This window comes from Mustela nivalis (assembly GCF_964662115.1).
Source record: "Mustela nivalis genome assembly, chromosome: 7".
Classification (NCBI taxonomy): domain Eukaryota; kingdom Metazoa; phylum Chordata; class Mammalia; order Carnivora; family Mustelidae; genus Mustela; species Mustela nivalis.
In genome coordinates this window covers 30644168-30665612 of record NC_139026.1, presented here as the reverse complement: position 1 = coordinate 30665612, position 21445 = coordinate 30644168, and the positions used below count along the sequence as shown (strand labels likewise).

The 21445-nt window shown below is 36.6% G+C and overlaps 1 protein-coding gene across 4 annotated transcripts in view; it reads right to left on the bottom strand.

Moving 5' to 3' along the window:
- Positions 1–9376: 9376 nt before the first annotated feature.
- LOC309868609 (uncharacterized protein C12orf50 homolog) overlaps positions 9377–21445 on the bottom strand; it is a 34769-nt gene continuing 22700 nt past the window's right edge. For 2 of the 4 annotated variants that reach the window (XM_082738668.1, XM_082738665.1), the window contains exons 7-13: positions 19655–19765; positions 18381–18488; positions 16899–17015; positions 15362–15466; positions 14892–15095; positions 12764–12856; positions 9377–9659 (exon numbers count right to left, since the gene is read on the bottom strand). In XM_082738668.1, the coding sequence (XP_082594794.1) occupies positions 9634–9659; positions 12764–12856; positions 14892–15095; positions 15362–15466; positions 16899–17015; positions 18381–18488; positions 19655–19765 (764 nt within the window). In that variant the 3' untranslated portion in view covers positions 9377–9633. The remainder of the gene's footprint in view (positions 9660–12763; positions 12857–14891; positions 15096–15361; positions 15467–16898; positions 17016–18380; positions 18489–19654; positions 19766–21445) is intronic. The other 2 variants (XM_082738666.1, XM_082738667.1) reach the window with 2 other exon arrangements.

Here is a 21445-nt window from a genome sequence, read left to right as displayed (position 1 = left end):
CAGAACTGAGCCCGCTGAGTTTTAAAGGTCAAGGTGTTAATCCCCACTGATTATAAGAACTCTCAAAATCATGCCCCTTGGTTTTCAATACCAACTTTTATGGGGATTTGTCTTACCCCTGAGAGTTCCTCATGCCTGGGGTTCCTGGTGTTCTGTTTCTTTCCCTGCTTCATGCCTGTGGCCTCCCTCCCTCCCTTGGATAGTACCGCAGGTCCATTTCGCTTCAGACTGCATTTTCACCCCTCCTACCCTCTTCCAGTGTGGCCTCTTCTCTACATTTAGTTGTGGAGAGTCTGTTCTGCCAGTCTTTGGGTCATTTTCTGGGTTACACTGATGTGGGCATTTCTACTTCTATCCGTGGATAAGGTCAGCTTAGAATCCACTAACTCTATCATCTTCCCCCTGTACTCTGAAGTTTTAAGAGGATGTCTTTGAAATTTATTTTTGGTGCTTTATTTTTTTGTTTTTGTAGCACTTTTCTCTCTCTTTCTCTCTCTGTTTTACTTTTAAAAATTTTCCCTATTCCATTTTATTCCCTTTACTACTTTGGCAAGAATATATTTTCTCTTTCCTTGCAGTTATCCTAGAAACTTTAACATGCATAATTAAGTAATGTCTAAGATTATACCACATCTTATTCCTTTATGCTGAGTGCAGCTATACAGGTAATGGACTTGCACTTGGATTATGATTTGAATGATGCCCCTTGAATGTACACAGCGTGTTGTACATAATCTTACATGTTTAACAAAACTAGAAACAATTTTCCTTAACTCTGGCTACCCATTCTTATAACCTATGTATAATTGTTGTATAAGATTTTAGTTTTATCACAATTTTTTTGAACTTACAAATTAGAAAACATTGTCATCGGTTTATACATTGTTTCCTTAGATTAAGCCATACATTCATGTTCTTTGCTGAACACTCTTTTCGCCCATCAGATTATTTTTAAAAATCATTTTCCTTCTTCATGAATAATTTCCTTTGGAAGTAAATTTAGTAACTTGGCAAATATTTGTTTTGATTTGTTTCAAAGATTTTTATTTATCTCACATTCCTGAAAAGTGACTGGGCATTCTTGTCTAGAGTGATAAATATTTTCTTCCCGTGATTATTTCATTGTTGTCTGAATCTGCTTCTATGTAGAATTCCAATATGAATATAATATTTCTTCTTTTGTTCATAAATTGTCTTTTTTTTTTTCTATTTGCTTTTTTTTTTTTTTAAGATTTTATTTGACAGAGAGATCACAAGTAGATAGAGAGGCAGGCAGAGAGAGAGAGGAGGAAGCAGGCTCCCCGCTGTGCAGAGAGCCCGATGTGGGGCTCGATCCTAGGACTCTGAGATCATGACCTGAGCCGAAGGCAGAGGCTTTAACCCACTGAGCCACCCAGGCGCCCCTCTATTTGCTTTAAGATGTTGTTTTTTACATACACCAGTCCAAGGTAGAAGATACAGCTATGAGTTTCTCTTTGTTCATTCTTTTTTGATCCAGTGGGCTTCCTGAATCTGATGGTGGTGTTTTTCAACAATTCTGAAATACTTCCAACCATTCTCTTATCTTTCTCTCATTTTCTCTTTTGCTACCTCTGGAATTCCAATTCTTTTTATCTCTCTTTTATATATTTCATTTTTTTAGTCTCTCTGTGATATATTGTGAATAACTTATCCATGCTTATTCATAACGTATTCAATTTATACTTTCTTCAGCAATTTCTTACCTTTATTTACCTTATCCCTTATTTTTCCACTTTTAACTATCTTATTTTCACTTTTAAGTTTTCTATATGGTTCCCTTTCAAATATTTTTGGCCAGTACTGATAGATTTTGGTCAATTCTTCATATTTTCAATGCATTATATTTTTTAATTATTAAAAACACTTCCAATATTTTTGCAAGTCTTATTCCATATATTGTTGCTACTGTTGACTAATGGTTGTTTGCATCTGTTTAATTTTTTTAATCACAAATTTGCATCATTTGGAATTTTATCTTTGGCAATTTCTTAATATCTGAATTTAAAGACCAGATACCAGAAATGATTTACTTTTACTTCATCCACGTGCCTGGGGTACTACCAATTTGAGAACACATTATACTACATTTTTCACTGGAAGTTTGTTGGAACAGTTTGATAATGTGAATTCAAACCCCAAATTCACCTGAAAAAAAGTTAGGTCTTTTAAAATTTTAACAGAAGAGGTATCTATTCCCGTTGTCTCTGTCTACAAACTAAGTGTTCTTTTTCTAGTTTCCTCTCTGAGCATATCATCTCAATCAGCCAATATGTCCTGGCTTTTTGTGACATTTTTCATCCTGTCCCCAGCTCTGTTCATGCCTTAGACATTGTTTCTTATTGTCCAGTTTGTGGACCCCTGAAGCCCAAATTCTATGGCACCAGGAATCTGCAGATACCCCAAGGCAGATGCCAGCTTTTACACTTCTTTATTCTTCTGGATTCCCCCTTTGTCATTCTGGCTTCTGAGAAAATCTTTCTTTCCTTCTTGCTCAGACATACACTGAAAGGGATGTTTTTGTTTTACATTGTGTTGTTTCCAAATGCGGCATATTTAGGTGTGTTCTTACAGAAAGGCTATTCTCTGAATGAACATTTTACCATACTGCTAGAAACTGAAGATGTGTATTTTCATTCTTTACAATAAATTAGGTTTTCATAGAAGCTACAATTTACTGGGTAGTCACTGCTTTTAGGCACTATACTAAATTCTATCTATCACCTTATTTTTACAACAATTAATAATGAAATACTGGAACAATATAGCATGAAAATACTTGAGAAAATATGACCACTTAAGAGATGCTAGTGCTGCCTTTATAACCCTATTCTAGATTTAGGCTTACTTTGCTTCGGATTCTTAATATTAAAGGTTAGAAGATAAACTAAAAAAGATTGATTAACTTTCCCAAGTTGTTATTTGGTTAATAGCAAAGAACAGTGGTATGCATTACTCTTCACAGAATAGGGCACAGAGCTTCTGGGTTTTCCCAAGGCTTCCTTAATATCCACAATAGTTCTGCACCACAGTAAGCCCCTGAATTACCTAGGCAGTGTAGAATGAAGGAATTAGAAATTATTTAGGGATCCCGTATTTGTCCAGTACACTCTCCATCTGCAATATATTTAAAAATGTGATTAACACTGATCCTTCTGCTAACCCAGCTTCTTCACTGCAATGACAAATCTCTGGCAAAAGGCCAGATTTCTGTCACAGCTTGTATGATTTTTTTTTTTTTTGTTCTGTCCACTGTTTGCATAAAAAAAGAAACAATTAGTGTTAAGATCCCACTTGTTACTGTTGCTCTTGTGTGTGCTAAGTGGGCTAAGTCTATTCCTAATATTTGCAGAGCCTAGAGCAAGAAGATCCACATGTCATATATTTAAGTATTTGCAAGTTATAAATCAAGCTAACAATTAACTCCACATAATAACTAGAAGAACAGGTTTGTGTTTGGAATTCTGGGCCAATTCAGAGTTCCGCACTAGAAACTAGAAACAGGAAGAGCCTCCCTCTCCTGGGAGATGCATCCGTCTTTTCTTTCCATTCCCTGATATGTCCTAATGCTCAAAAGACCCTGTGCACATGTATGGACAGGACAACTCACACTCTCCACTTCCATCAACACCCTGAAAATAGCTTCCTCTTCTCCAACCCTTTGATAGCAAGGATCCTTTGGAGTTCTGTCTTAGGGAAGAGATCCATATAGCCCAAGAAATGGGCTCAAGATGATTTGAACAGTGAAATCTGGCATCTGTGATACCAGAACCTTCTCTAGAAGGAGAAGCATGTCTCCATGGCCCTGTGGAGTCCTTGCCTAGTGTAAGTCTTTCCAAAACATAAGGACCTAAGCAAAGGTCCTCACTTCTTTGTTAAGGTCTGTAATGGTTAGGTAAGGAAAAGGAATCTCAGAGATAGGCATTATTAAGTGACTATTAAATATTAATATTTAATAGTGACTATTAAGTCACTATTATATGCCAATGGAAGGGATATAAAGAAAGAAAGAGACTGTTTTTTCCTTGAACATTCATCACCTAATAGAAGAAATAAGCTAATCACTCTGCATAATATAGTATAATTGCATAATGGGATATAGTTTTGTGTCCAAGTAAAGTTCACTGCAGAACTGGTATTCTCAGTGACACCTCTCTGGAGAGCACAAAGAGTTTCTCTCCAACCTAAAGCAGAAAGTAATTGCTCCTGAAAGTTCATCCTTGATCCTGCAGTGATGCCAGTATGAGGTATAGGTCAGTACCACATCAGTGCTATAAATTGGCACTCCTGCTCATAAAAAGGAACACTAGCAGCAAGGAAATATTTGAGAGAACTTGTGACCAGTCAATTCCGAGCTAGATTTGCATTTGAATTATCTGTGAAGCATGCCTTTTCTATATTCCCAAGGCACCTATCCTATACCTCTTCTGTGGCACACCTCATATTTAATCACTATTTGCATTACATGAGAAACATGTAGAGGGAAAGACTTCGTTTATCTTTGTGTCCACAGCCTCTAGCAGATGGCTTGATGTCAGTGGGTGTTCTTTCAACAAGTGTTCAGTGAACTGCTGCTATAGATTATGTGTTTCCCCCACATTCGTATGTTGAGATCCTAAAGCCCCCCCCCACCATGCGGTGTCTCTGGGGAGTAGGTTGTGAGGGTGGAGCCTTCATAAATGGGATTAGTGTCCCTAAAAGAGGGACCTCAGAGAGTTCCCTCTTCCCTTTCCATCATGTGAGGACATAGCAAGAAGTCATCTGTGAATCAGAAAGCGGACGCTCACCAGACACCAAATCTGCAGTGCCTTGATCTTGGACTTCTCAGCTTCCAGAATTATGACAAATAAATGTTTGTTATTTAATACCTCCTAGTCTATGGTATTTTGTCATAGCAGCCCAAATGGACTAACACAATTACAGTTATGTTTACGTAAAATAAATTATTTTTAGAATGTAGTGCTATTTAAAAAAATTGTCCTGGGAACAGTAGTATAATTTTCTGATGTAACTATGTTTTCTTTCTTGCCTTGGTTATCAGAAAACTCAACTGTAATAAAATATACATATTTCAATATTCATTTTTTCCTTATTTTATGAGGAAAAGACATGGATATGATACAACATATGACATAGCTACACCGCTCTCAAGGGAGGGCAAAAAGACAGAAATGGGAAAGAAACCTTGACTATGAGTTTTACTGTCATGGCTCTGAAGTTATTATTGGTCCAGAGTGGTCCAGTGTGGCTTTAGAGTAAGTAGGTCCCTGCGGAAAAAAGTATAATCAGATATTTAACGAGTCTAGTAGAGTGAAGAGAATAATCTAGAGTCACAGACACAGGTGGTACCATCCTGCCTTTGTCACTTACAAATTATATGACTACTCAGTGCCTACGTTTCTCATTAATGGGGGCAGTTAATAACTCCTAACTCTGTTTTTTGTGGGTTGGGATACTGATGTTTCAGTGAGTTATTTCGTGTAGTATAGTGCCTGCTATGTACGAACAACTCTACACAAGGTGCATAAGGAAAGGTAGTTGTGATAGGCAGAAAAGTGGTTCCCCAAGAAGCCCAACCCCTGATCCCTGGAGTCTGTGACTACATTAGAGTATATGGCAAAGGGGAATTAAGGTTGCTACTCACCTGACCTTAAAGTAGGGAGACTATCTGAGGCTATGCAGGGAGATTAATTAATTATTTACTTTGGCTAGGCCACATTGCCCTGATATTTAGTCATACAGTATTCTAAATGTTTCTGTAAGGAAAATTTTTGTTGGGATTTACACTTAAATTGGCAGATTTTAAGTAAAACAGATTGCTCTCCATAATATGGTTGGGCCTCATCCTAAATAGCATAAAAGGTTGACCTTCTCAAGTGAAAAGGAATTCTCCATCAGACTGCCTTCAGACTCCACTGAATTTCCAGCTTGCTAGCCTCCTCCATCAGATTTGAGACTTGCCAAGCCTCAACAAATGTGTAAGTCAACCCTTTAAAATAAATCTCTATATAAAAATATATGCATTTATACAAAATATATTATATTATATATTCATTACAGAATCCCAGTATGGATTTTGGTACTAAGAGAGACTCTATAGGACCAGAATCTTAAAGATGAGTTTTCCAAATTGGCTCTGGGATTTCTGGAATTTTCTCTCTAATCTGATTAAATTTAGAGACTCTAATGACTCTATTTTTAGTAGTAAAGAGAGCACTGATCATTCATGGTGTGATATGGCACAAGAAATACACAAAATATCACCACTGTATACTCACAAACACTTGAGAGGCAAGGATCTTGAATTCGTAGCTCACATATCACATAAATGATCTGAAAGCTGCCCTGAACAAAGACCTTTCTCTCTCCTAGGCACAGGGCTGAGATATCTGAAAAACATATAGTATCATCCTGTGAGCCACTGAATTCCAACACAAATTGAAATCTCAGGCTCCCAGGTTATTTACTGTTGAAGTGAGGACATTGACTAGGGAGAAGCATCATCCTGAAAGCTGGAATGGAGAGATGTGAGAAGACCCTCATGAAGCTGGGACCATTTGAGCCTCTACGTTCCGATGAGTCTTTGCCAGTAGAATTAGTCTCTCCACTCCCAGTAGCCCTACCACCCTCATCAGATTAACCGAGGCAGGTGCCATGCAAGACAATGCTGATTTCCCTCAGGACTGACCCCTACCACTGCTTTTGGTACTAACCCAGCAGGCTACTAAAGGGATAGTATGAAGCGTACTTCCAGGAGGAAGTACATTGCTTTCCAAAAGAGGTACTTGAGTTTGCTAATTTATACAAACAAAAACCCTGGGACTGTGTGTGGGAGTGAATATTAAAGATGTGGAATAATAGTGAAAAAAACATAAAGTTAGATCACTGTGAATTTGTTATGGGTCCACTAAGCAGAGGTTCTACTTTTAATGTCACAGCTCAGGGAATTATAAAGGGCTCCAACAGTTTGGTTGGTTGGTTGGTTGGTTGGTTGATTGGATGGATGGATGGCTTAAATATGGACTAAAAGGTGGCCCAGAGTGAGTGAGCTAGAAATGCCAAACTTGCCTTGGTTTCCTGTCAAGAAAGTAATTCAAAAGCTTAGGGAGATGAAAATGTTAGAGTGGATTTGTTATTTAAGACCTGTCTACCCTGGGAAGGTCCAGGAGACATCTTTACAGCCTCCACCCACCCTGCCAATTCATACACGGCAGTGCTTACCCCCATTATTTCAGAAGTTGACCTTATATGGAAAGTGGATCCTTATAGCGGTAATCAAGTTAACATGAGGTCATTAGGGTGGTTACTAATCTGATTGATGTCTTTGTAAAAGAGGAAGTTTGAATACACACACACATAGGGAAAGTGAAGAGAAGAAACACAAGAAGTCAAATCTACAAAGCCAAAGAGATAGGCCAAGAACAGTCTCCTTCACAGTCCTCAGAAGGAACCAGTGCTGCCAACATCTTGATTTCAGACTTACAGCCCCCAAAACTATGAGACAATAAATTTCTGTTGTTTGAGCCATCCAGTTCGTGGTATTTTATGACAACCCTAGCAAACTAATATACTAAACATTGAATACATGCTGTTTTTGTTAACATTTTTACTACTCCTGCATTTTGAAAAGAGTGGAATCATAGTACACCCATCAAATTCATTGAAAGCTTTTGGAAGTGATGGAAAAGGCAGTTGCTTTTTCCATCAGCTCCAAAAGCTGGCCTCATAAACTTAGGCTTAAATGCCTTACTTTTATGTTCAGGAGTCAGCAGGCATAACTTCTGGCTGGCTTACCACATTTTTGGTTGTCTTTATCTTTGTCATCCTCTATCCTTTCTTATTTGTTATCTTCTTCTGTCTGGGTTACTAGTTTACCACATTTAAACCATGCCTTTTCCCTACCTCACAAATATGAAAACCGAGTTGGTCAATGCTACCATCCACTTGGTCCTCTTAGACAAAAGTTTATCATAATAAAAATGTTCATTTGATCAGGGATGATACGTGTACACATTCAGAAGAATGACATTCAAATCTTTCAGATTTTTCTCATTCCTCATTGAGTCTTCACCAGTTTGCATGTAATAAAGATACACACTGAGAATCTGTACTTTGAGAAAGATACCTTGATTTGCCTTCTTAGAACCATTCCTTCTTTACCCCTAGATGAACTTTCAGAAGGACAGAGGTCTATGTTAAGTGGAATTACGGATGTTTCCTATCAGCCTCCCTCGAGAGAGCTTTTCAACTCAGCTTTTTTCTCCCATCCTGCTCAGATCTATCTCACCAAGATATTTTGCTGGCACGGTTTCCATTGCTGACCACTCTATTTGTGAAAACAAAAGGACTGTATCCCCATGTTCCTCAAAGTGGGTAGACAGAGTACCATTAGAAGCTGGAAACTAGGACTTACTACTCCACAAGCTGGAATCAAATCTATAAAATGTTTTAAAAATAAAATATTTCTAAACTTACACTCTGGTGAACCCCCCCCCCCATAATATCGACCAAGAGGTGACTAATAACCACAAGATGCATGTAAATATAGACAAGGTGTCCCACAGTCTTAGTGAAATTCTGAGCTTTAGTAAACTCAGAAGTATAAATGCTACAGACTTACAAAAACAGCATTTGAAAGGTTAATCACATATATAGCCGTCATACTGGTCTTTGAGTTTGAAGAATAAATTCTCAATTTTAAGTTCTTGTTTCAGTCACTCTGCAGATGAATTTTTTAGAACTCATTAAAAATGTATTATTCTAAACAAGTGCAAAAGACATGGAAATAAGTTTTCAAATGATATCTCTCAGTTATAAGCATTAATACTTCTAGAGTTACTTAAAGCCTTAAAATCTAGTACTTTTGAGACATCACATTATTAACTCACTTTTTTCCTTTTACAAATCCTTTTCCTTAATACGAACATATAATTTTTCTGTTCTTGGTAAGAAAATGTTTATTTTTCCATTTTGAATCTCACACGTCTCAGCAGATAGGTTTTGTAGTTGCCAATTAAAAGACATTGTTCAGCACTCCTCTGCATAATAAACCAATCTTTTTTTCCTTTTTACAACACATTGAAGTGTATTTCTATTGGAATTCCTATAACATTCTCATCACCAAACTATAACCCTGAGACTTCATTGAATTTGTTCACTTTATCTGTTATTATCACCAAGGATCTAGCTTAAAAATCTAGGTTAAGAAAGAAAATGTGAGGTTTCTTCTGTAAAGAATATTGCAAAACAGAGATCAAAGACACAGTTTCACTTCTCAATCTGTGCAGTCTAACTCAGTTTACAATTAGAGAATGATTTTAATTGTCAAACTTTTAAATTTTATTAAATGTTTGCGGCAATGCATCGAATGAATTCCAGACCTATATAAATACACAGGCAGCTGTTTGTAATTTGCATTTTTATCAGTTTTGAAAGAGCACAATGTACTTCCTGCATCTTATTTTCAGAATTTGCATTTTATCATCTTTGGCTACCCAGTATATAGTATGGAGTACTTGAATATCTCATTCTTTGAATTTTCATTTTTGATTGTAAATCAGATGATATCTGGCACTTTTTTCTTTTCTCAGTTTTCTCTTCTCTCAACCTGCAGATTTACTTGCTCCCATTTCTTCTTGGCTCTAATAATAAAGCACACAAAATACTTAAATTATTTTCTTTTTGGGCATTCTTCAAGATACCGTACATCTTTAGATGTACGGTAAGCTAACTGCTTACCGTACATCTAAAGGCAAAACAAAACCCACATTGTTTTAATTCATATATTTTCAAAATGCTATTCAAATGAATTCAAAATGCTATTCAAACTAATTCCATTTCTTTCCAACGCTTATTGTGTTTTGAATTTGGATGGAGGGATGACAAAGGATGGAAAGGAGAGTCCATGTAAGGCTGTACCTTAGTGTACTCAGAATGAACAGAATCAATGTTGCATCCTACAGACAGGCACCTCCAGTCACACCAGCTATATCCTTATCGGAAAGGACACGTGGCCCCAAGGGAAGGCTGAGATCTCTGATCACCTTCAGCTCCTTTCATTGGTCCCCACACATTTTCCTCTCCTGCTGCATTATCCTCATAGCATCAGACATTTTCCCAAAAGGCTCTTCTCGCCCATTTACACTTCTATGGCCTTCGCTCTGAGATATTCCTTAGTGGAAAAGACTAGTGGCAGCTTGTGCTTTCTGCCTCCTCTCTCCAGCAGTCCATCTGTCCACTGGGAAATGGGAAATGATGAAATCGCTCCTCTGCGCCCTAGCAGGAAGTGTAGGGGGAGGAAACACAAGCTAATCTTTCTCTAGCCTGATGATGACAAGAACAATTGGAAAGGATAGGAGTTTAGGGGTTACAGATTTCCCAGTCAAAAGCTCACGGTAAATAAGAAAATGATCTTTATAATTCTTTTCAATTTCTTGAACCTAAGTCCCTATTCTGCCTGATGTAGAAAACTTATCTGGTCCTTTGCACATAAACTTAGTCCAATTCAGTGATTTCTTAGTTATTTCACATTTATATTTCAACCACATTCAGATTTGAAATTCTCTGGATTTCTTTTCCTCCCTCTCCCATCTCCCTCTGCTTATGTAGATTTCTGGGGTTGGAACAGGGGAGAATGGTTGCTGCTTTGTGATGGCTAGGAAAAGAATATTATCTCAACAGTCATGGGTTGGGTCTTTAACATGGCTTGGGTCTGGTGCTGATGAATGGTGGCCCAGATAATATAACCTAAGGTTTCTCAAACTTTAATGTGCATCTGGATCATCTGGAGAACTTGTTAATATGCAGATTTTAATTCAGTAGGTCTGCTATGGAGATTCCACATTTCTAACAAACTCCCAGGTGATATCCTTGCTGGTTCCCGTCAAACAATACTTTAAGTCACAAGTGACAAGTGGATGATTTGGGTTATAATCAGCTCCCCAGCAGAGCAGTCTTTTGAGATTCTGATTGAGTTCTCCCCACTGATAGGACCCAACCACAAAGGCCATCTTTCTAGTGCTGTGCTTTCAGCCCCAGCCGGCCCTCTCCCAGGAACTGACTCTCACTTGAAACTCACAAGGATATGTGATGCCTTCCCAAGCAAACCTGAGGCTTGGGAATCCCAAGAGGCTGTCTCCAGCCCTCTCTCATGTTAGACATGACTTGCTCCCCCCACTCCCACAAACACATGGCATTGATAAATTCTCTCCAAAGCTTCTTTCCCCTGTCTGCATCTGGGACATGCAATGCAGATCCTCCTTATGCTCAGAGTATCATAAACTTCAAAGGGAAATCCATCCCTGACTTTCTTTCCCTGGGCCCTGGCACAACTAGAGGTGATAGAAGAGCAGAAGGGGACTTGTCTGGAATAAGTGACCCCACACTGTAGCTGGTCACTTGCTGCCTCTCCGTGCCCTCCTCTCGCTCTACACATTGGACCAAAGAAGTGCTTTTATAAGCTCACATCCCCTGTCACATTCCCTTTCCTGGGCCATACATGGATGGTACATGTTTCATGCCCTGAAGTGACTCCCTTCTTCCCCCAAATCCTTCTGTAATTCATGTTCAACTCCCTGGGATGAGAGAGGAGGAGGCTGTTGGGATACAAAAGCAGTCACCGGGAGAGGAGCAGGGGTGAGGGGTGAATCCTTAAATACTCCAAATAATGTCACACTCACAAGGAAAGCATGGGAGGAAAAGATGCAGCTCAGGAATTTGTAGTTTTATCCAGGATTTCTACCAATTTTCATTCCCCCCAAAATTAAGTGCAATCACATGTGAAAACCCACAGAAAGCTAAGAGAAAATATAGTCAGTGAAATAGCATGGCAGCAGCGTTCTCTTAAAGAGTACAATATGATTTGGAAAGAAATGGGAAACGAAAAGAAAAGCAACTGACTTCACAGTCAAAGTATGAGTTTTGAGAAATACTAAAGATCTCAGCTGTTTTTGTTTTTGGAAGTGGACAGTTTCTAATCTGGATATCCTTGGGTTCATTCTGGGAAGCTCTTGTATAAAAGTTTATGGATTTCAGATGATTCTGGAAGTTCTAGGCTAAAGATGTAAGTAGGAACTCTCTATTTAGAACTTTTTTTTGAAAGGTTCCTTTTTGTGGAGTAATTGAAACCATTTTATCCTGTATAGTTTTCCAAACCTACTGTGCCAACCCTAGGATAAACTTGGAGAAGACATTAAGGTTTTTAGCAAAAGAACCACCTGATGTCAGATCTGCTTCAAACCTCTACCCTGTGGAGGTTCCCAGGATTCCCATATTCTCCCAGAGAACAGAGCACAACAAGGGGGACACTATAGTCACTCAGAACCTCTTGGCCTGGAAACTTCATCTTAGGTGCCCTATTGGTCTACACCAGCCAGTATTTGCCCATGGTGGATATAGTAAGGCTTTAATATTTTGTGTCCAAATATAGTTTTATATATTTGCTTTGTAGTTCAACAAAAAATGAATTTTAACATATAATTGCTGCAACTGTTAAGCTTTAATCTAAGGAGAGAAGTATATCATAAAGATTTCTGATAACATAAAAATAGGCAAAGGAGACCACAATAAAAGAAAGTAAAATTAAATTGCTAGTAGACAAGATATCTGCTAAACTCCAAGTAACTGTGTTTGTAAATATCATGAAAATTTCCCAAATTTTTCTAAAATATGTTTCCTGATCTTACAACTTAAAAGTTTGTCATTCATTTTTTAGAATGCTACATTAAAATTACTAGTAAATATTTACCTGTATATATCTTTTCAGTTTTTGAATATGTTTTTGAAAAAGGAATTCTTTTTCGCCAGGCTGAACCATTATATGATGTTGACGTATATTTATCTGAGAAAAAAGGAAGACAGGAATTAAATATTTTATAACTTCAAAATCGTATTCCAAGAGAATCTCAAAGTTATAAATATCTCAGAGGTGAAGCTGTTCTCTAAGTAACTTATTTCAGCATTTCAAAACTAAAGCATCAGGGACCCAAGTGAGTTTATTAAGACCATTTTATGATGGGGCACCTGGGTGGCTCAGCTGGTTAAGCCTCTGCCTTGAGCTAAGGTCATGATCTCAGGGTCCTGGATGAGCTCTATATCAAGCTTCCTGCAGTGGGGAGTCTGCTTGTCTCCCTCTATCCATTTACCCCCAACCCCCGCTCGTGCTCTCTCTCTATCAAATAAATTAAAAAAAAAAAAAAAGACCATTTATGTTATCAATGAACATGGATGGTTCTGTACCTCTTAATTGGCTGTCCAATTCTTCAAATAAGGCTCTCTCCCATGAGGCTAAGCTATACGTGAGAGTATGGTATCTAGATGTGACCCAAATATTTCATTGTCTTGCTTTACCATATAATTCTGCTAATGCTTATAGAAGAAAGAAGAGAAAGAAAAAAAGACCTGGAAGTTTCCACCAATTCCTTTTCCCTTCCATGAAGTAACTCCCATGATGGCAGGGAATATTCTACCATAGTGAATGTGCTGTCCCAGGAAACCAAAGCCTTGATATACTACTTGGTTCTTTAATATCTACTTTCCTCTGACAACTGTATATTTGAACTATTGTCTAACGATGTTGAATTTGTGTTTTTAAGTATTGCTATGCAGCTACAATTCTCAAAGCATGGTTCATAATAATACTAAGAATTTATCTGCTTTTTTTCCTGTGTTAACATTTGCACTAATAGTACAAAAGCAATAGTGAGCATAATTTAAATCCAGACACCTTAACACAAATCCAGACAGCCATTCACTGCCAGTAAAATAATAAAATAATAGTAGTAATACATAAGAATATTTCATCCAAGGGGCGCCTGGGTGGCTCAGTGGGTTAAAGCCTCTGCCTTCGGCTCAGGTCATGATCTCAGGGTCCTGGGATCGAGTCCCGCATCGGGCTCTCCGCTCAGCAGGGAGCCTGCTTCCTCCTCTCTCTCTCTCTGCCTGCCTCTCTGCCTACTTGTGATCTCTGTCTGTCAAATAAATAAATAAAATCTTTAAAAAAAAAAATATTTCATCCAAAAATATCCTTATTTTTGTATATAAACCCATATACCATTTTATTCTAAAATAGAAGAAATACAATTTAAATAAAGCTAACTTCTATTTAAAATATAAAAGAAAGGACCTAAGAGAGACATTGAATTTTTATTTATGTTTCAGAAAGTACAGAGCATTCAGAACTCCACAAACTAGTCTGTGAACACAGGAAGATAGAAGCATGAAATGAGAGGGAATTAAGTTGCTCATGTTAAGTTGAGAGAATTGAAACCCAACTTCAAAAGAGCAAAATTCATCTGAAACAGGAAGAAAAGATGTAGTTCCCTCCTCCCTAGTGGCCTTGTACTTAATGACATAAACTATGACTTAGCCTATTACATGATGAAATGATTTAGAAGCAATCTGTGCATGGTGGGAGAGATGAGAGGTTGTCAAAAATACTGCAGTTAACCCCCAAACTAACCCTTCCAGAAAGTAATCATGAAGGCTTAAGGATAAGCCAGGGCACTAGCCTGAGAGTGATGGTTGAACAACACAGTTAGTGGAACGAGAAAATGTCAACCATTTGAAAACAATCCTTAAGAGTGAAATAAAGCTATCCAGGGGGAACAAAGGGCAGTGCTGTGAGACAAAACTCTAGGGAGGTTCAGTGTCTCGTTGTCTGCACCCAACACGTTTTCTAACATATCCTTTAAACCATGTGCACTCCTGCTCATGGAAGAAGTCCTCTCCCCAGTTTTCTAAGACGTCCTGGTGTGGTGATGGCCTGGCAACAGAAGAGGGGGATGGGTAGCGATGAAGATTAATTGGACCATCACGTAATTCCCTGGGGATGCAAACCACGGACATGAGCAAACGACATAAAGAAAGAGCTTTACCTGGACAAAGGTTGAATTTGGGTTCCTTGTTAACATCGACTTTACTGTAGGACCCGCTTGTGGGCCTGCTGCGGGGGGGTGCACTCAGTGAGACAGTCCTGATGGCATCTCTCTGAACGTGGATATAGGATGCGTTCTCAGCATTTCTGTTTTTATTATTGCGATGGTAACTCATTTTATTTTTGGGATTTGGGGCCTGTACTGCTGTAAAGGAGAGGGGGAAGGGAGTGAGGGCCAAAACAAACTGGTATCATACCCATAAATAACATACTGCAGGTTAAATGTTTGACAGCACTATGGAAAGCAATGTGTGCTAAACAAACTAAATTGAGAGAAGTTGGATTGACATCTAAAACAGCATGTTGCACAACAGTAATTTGTTTTTCAGGTAGGAAATATTCATTTATATTTAATTTCTTAAATTCATTTCGGATTATAGTTTAGAACTATCAGATATATAGATACTTTACCTCTCCGCATTCCTGGGCCAGGAAAATTCTTTGGTTCATCATAAATCCATTTTCTTTTTTTCACACCTTTAAAGTGAGGCTTCCTCACTGGCTGGACATCATTCACTTGAAGAAGATACAAATTTTTACAGTTTTTAAAAGAGATGCTTTCATCTGAACATTACTGTAGGTGATAATTACATATCTGTGCATTCAACATGTCAAGCCAGAGAAAAAAATAAATGCACTCCTCTAATACTTTACTTTATAGAACAAAGGGTGACTTATTTCTTAAAGCAGTGCCCCCTCCCCCCCAAAAAATCTGTCCTGGAAATTGACTGATGAGAAAACTTTCAATATGTAGCATTCCTCAGGGATAAAACGCTCTTTCCCAAAGGAATGTGTAGATTGTTTAAAAGACTATAAAATTACATTCCAAATATAGTTTATCTCATTGTGTTATTTTTTAAGTAGTTTTAGAATTGTTATTTTGAACATAAATCTACTTCTTAAGAAATTGGATTAGTGCAAAATACATTTAGTGAATATTACTTTATTCTTTTAATTTTAAGAATTTGAGTGTTTTGTTAGTTTTGGAGAAATAAGACTAAGTAGTCAGAATTTGTAAGTGCTAAGATCACTAAATTAATCACTTTTTTGCTGGCATGTTTTTACATTGAAAGGTTTATATACAAACTCAGTTTTCTAGGAATTTATAAAGGACATTTCTGCAGAGAATCTTAAAGCCATCTAGTAGACAGGGGCACTCATGACTTCTCTGTGTGGAGATCCTGAACATGAATAAGTAACTATTGCACAGAGAAAATGAACAAGTTCACTATGTAGATTACATTAGCTGTCTCTAGTGGACTAATAAATCTGTCTTTGCCTTAGCTCTCAAGATCAGTTTCAGCGTTAAATTTGAATTCTGATTCACCACCTCCTCTCCAAATATTGTGTTCCACCTTTACTCTCAAGCCCCCACTTTTAGGATTTGGAAACCATATTTTTAACAAATGTCACCAAACTGAGGTTCTTAGGAGTAAACCATCATGGTTTCTTTCAGGGCCTGGTTGGGATCCAAGAACATTACTGGGACTCAGGAAATGAAATAAAGGAAAGAAGGAAGGAAGGAAACAGAAAGGAAGATTCATGAGTCTCAATTGTATCAAGAGAAGCAGCTTAGAATACTGAATGGCATGGAGAAGCCAAATCATGAAAAATAATCCAAAACATAATAAAAAATGTCAGTGTTTCCCATGTTGCATTAAATTAAAAATGCTATACTAAGTACTAATGAATCTTCCGAGAAGGTAGTATATCATTAATTTTAATACCTAAATTAAACTAGTGGGAGTGTGTATAATTTACTAGGACCTACATCACAATTCATTGTCAGAGTTAGTAGAAGAATAATTGTTTTTAATTCTTAATCCTGAATTATTTTCAAACCATCATTTTTTCTTTCTTTTTAAAAATTCTATTTCAAATAAGCAAAACAAATCCATGATAAGACAAATATATCTAAGGCCAAAAAGTGATAGAGCTAATGTCTCACTTGAAGAGAGGTCCTCTCTGCACTTCATACTGATATTCTCAGTAGCATTTAATACATGCGTTGTAGGTACTAGTCGGGTAGTTAGGGAACGCTTTGGATGAGGACTGTCCGTGTTATCTTTTAAAGCAAATTAAGAAAATAAAATGTCAATATTAGTAAAAGAAGCTTTCAGTTGGCATTTCACTTTTCAAACATTATATGATGGGCATACCTCTTTAAAAATATATATATGTATATTAATTTTTACAGTTCATCACTGAAATTCCCTAATCCCTACCATGAGTCCTCCAAATTTGTCACTAACAAAATATTAAAAATCCAAGCTACAGACATTATCTTCAACATATAAATTATGTATTTGTGGCAATATTTTAATACCTTCATATAAAAGAATCAGAAGTTTATTAATTTTAAATCAAATGTGCTTATTTAAATTAAGGTTCCAGAAATAATTCAGATGTAACTTTCATGTGTTCTATGCTTTGGTTCAGGACAGCCCAGCAGAGCATTATACAATGATGGAAATTATCTCAGTTTGTACTGTACAAAATGATAGCCGCTAGTCTCATGTGGATATTGAACACTTGAAACATGGCTAATGCAACTGAAGAGCTGATTTTTTTTAGTTTTATTTCATCTTAGTTTAAATTTAAACAGCCAAATGAGAATTGTAGTAACTGTTACTAGTGTAACAGTAACAGTAACTTTTGTTGGTTTTTTGGTTTTTGTTTTTTTGATAGATTGGGCAAAGTTATTCCATCTCTGAGAGCAAGGACAAGAGACTTACATGTCATTTCCCATTGATCATAAATGCCTTAACCTATTCTCAAGAACATTTATTTAACGGTGGGGAAAATGGTAGCTGAAATTGTTAGTATTTGGATGGAGAATATGTAAAGCCCTCTAATTACAGGACAGCTATACAGTTAGTCTGAGAGAACTGCCTAGCAGAGAGGTACCAACCAAGGGATTCTAAGAATGGTGTAAGGGGAATCTAAAACTGTAAAGGATGGATTTTGTTATCATATCTCTTGATTATTCACAGACTTGTAATAATTATAAAATGGGGAGGTCATAGACATCATGAGATTAATACTCTTCACAGTCTTCACAAACAAATCTCCCTAAGAAAATTCAATCACACTGAGAATTTGGTTGGAAAAAGAAACTAAAGAGGACTTGGTTTTACTGTTTAACAGAACCAGTAACAGTAGAGATAGCAAGACTCCTAGAAATTACGGAGTTCAACAGGCCAGTATTTTAGATAAGGAAACTGAAACTAAAAGAGATGGTCTCAGGGTCAAACAATAAGGGACAGACCAGGACTAAAACCTTAGAGTTTTTGACTCCTGTTCACTGTATTCAATGCATATTTTTATTTATTATCTCACCTCTTCTATTGGTTTCTACAAGTGTCAAGTTTTGTATTTAACATACCTATCCAAATTATGAATGGATTAAAATTATAGGATGATTCATTACCTTTATTATTTGAACATTTTGATATGGTGATTTCCTTCTCTTCTGTTAAAGCTTCATTTTCATCCACTCCAAGAAATATGATCCTCTGTGGAACATAACAGTCACCTCCTATGACAATACCTTATGGTCAGTGGCCATGGTGGCAGAAAGTTCTACAGAACTATCATCTAACACAAGATTATCCTTTTCTACAGTACACCTTTTTCCTGGTTTTATTTAAATACTTCTCAGTGATAACCACACACATCACCACACATATCACATGTACTTAGATTAGAGTATGTATGTTTACATAGAGATAACTCCAAAGAAATTCACATAGTCAACACAATTTTCCTTTAACATATATAAATCTTTACTTCTACCCTTTACCATCCTTCAGAGTTACTCAGAGTTAGTATAGTTTAGTCTTCAGTATAACATCTTCAGATATAGGAGAGCAATTTTTATGCTCCTAAAAGTTCTTCTCTTTTCCAAGATAAATATCCACAATTGCTTTTTATACTACTTGTATATGTAATTTCCAGATTCTTCATCATACAAGTTACCCTAACATAAAATATGTTTCAAGTAACCTTCTTTTAAAATGACACACTCATGTGGACTACCATTACAGAAATCAGTAGAACTAGTATAATAATAGTTAACATTTATAGAGCATTTTCTGTATGTCAGACACTACTGAGAACTTTAAATGACTTACCACATTTAATTATCTTCCTATACTACTCCTGCTAATTCAGTGTGAGTTTACCTGAGTTTTTGGTAACTGACACCCAGTACTGAATCATTTTTAAACCATGTGGCCAACAAAAAACACTTATTTTTCTCTTCACAATCTGTATCATGTCAAGCCTTTCCCAACTTGAAGAAACTCTACCATTAATGTCTTGAACTTAAATGCAAGATTTTATGTGTATCACAGTTTGAGTTTCCCTTGTTAAAATTTGGCTCTTTCATCCAGCATATTAATGTCCAGTCATCTATAAATTATATAAAAATGTCTCCATTCATCCACTCATTTGATTGTTTAAACACAAAATCATTTATTCTACAAATATTCACAGAGTGCACATAACATGTCTGACATTCTCCTATAGTGATTCATCTACAGCAACCGATTACCTACAATTCCAGGCCTCAAGTTCCTTACCCAAAACCAACAATAAAAATGTCCAAAAGATTTTGAAAAAATGAAATTAGTTATGAGAGGAAATTCAGACTCATTTATTATATGGCGATACGTTCAGAATCAACCAGGAATAACAACTCACCTCCATTTTCAAAAGCGGCAATGTCAGTCCTTGGTTTCCTATCCAATGATGCTTTTATCTCACCTTGCCTTTCAAATAGGCTAAATTTTGTTGGAACTGTAAGACCATCCCCTAATTTTTTTTTTTTTAATTAGCAAACGAAAAAGAAAAGAAAATTACCCAGGAGCCATAGGCACTTATATAAGTCTAAAGTAGAATTCATGATGATAGTATAAAGTCAAAAATTAATATAAGTATTATTTGCATAGTTATATGATGAACTGTAAACTTATAGGAATTTTAAATAAATTTTGTAATTATCAAGAAAATAACAAACAAGCAAGTTTACTTACCTATGTGGATTATTTATTAAATGGCAATTTAAAAATTTAAATAATCTAACATTATTATGTATGTATAATATATTTAACTTATTTCATGTGTTCTTCATATAATGAATTTTATATTTCTTTTGATTGTATCTATCATGATCAAATTGAGTGATAAGTATGAGTCTACCACTGACAAATGATAATTATACTGTCAGAATTAAATAATTCTTAGTGTTTTTCCTATACATCTCTAGATAATTTTCTTCTAAAATAAACTATTAAAAGCAGAATAAGAGAGAGATGATAATCTAATGTACCATATGATACTATATTGGATTCTAAATCAGGAAAAAGTTCATTTCGCCGTGAAGGACACTGATGGTACTGCTGGTGAAATTTATTTCAAAAAATCCTGTAAATAATATGGTATAGTGGTAATTTCCTGATTCTGATATTTATACCAATATGAGAGTTATGTAGGGGCATCATATCTGCAACTTACTCTTGCACAAAGTGTTTAGAAAAAAACATAGTGTGTATATTTAGAGAAAGAAAGAGTGAAAAATTGAATGTGTAAACTAACATTTGGGGAAATCTGGTGAAGGCTATCATGAATTAACTGAAATTATTTAAAAACAAAAGACTTTTAAAACCAAAATATAAAGTGAAAGTACGTGTAATTATCTTTCTAATCTACCCTTTTTATATTTCTTGCTAACTTGTTTTGTTTTCTTTTGTCCTTGTCTAGTTAATGTGGGCAGTGTGCCCTTCTCTAGCTAGGGTGCCCACCTCTCAGCTGTCTTGCCAGTCATTCCAACATCTCATGGTCTGTTGCTGCCACCTACCGCCATATCTTTAAATAGTTTGCCACATATGTACTTGAAGGGCAGGCATTTTACTCTTGATCCTCTACTTCATTATACCCTCATCTTGATGTTGGGAGATTCCCCCAACTATCTTTTTTTATTATTATTATTTTTAGGGAGAGAAAAGGATTCAAATCTCCTCCTGCAGCAAACCTTTTCAGCTCATCCTAGTGGCAAGACAGCTGTATAAACTTGTGGCATCCATGGATTTTCCCTGAGTTTCTGGTTTTATATCCAGAAAATAATGTATTTACCCTGACTTCAAGGGCAGATTGTTTACCAACATTAAAATAAGATTCACCAAAACACAAGACCCATGAAAGGCCCAGCCTTGGAATCATCCACCTGCATTGCTTCAGAAATTGCCTGGTATCCAAAAGGTACTCATTTAATGAACAAATGTATCCTTGTTCTGCCACTAACATCATTCTCTGATCTCCCTTTTGTCCTTCCAGGGCTAGGTTGTCCTTTCTATTCACAGAGAAAAATATGCACCTATTTCACAGGGAGATTTATTTGCAAAGAAAAATAATGGTAGAAGCAAGTTATTTACAGAATGACTTGCGTGGTCAGGGCGGGGTTGGAAGGGAAGTGCCACCATGCGCCTATGAAGC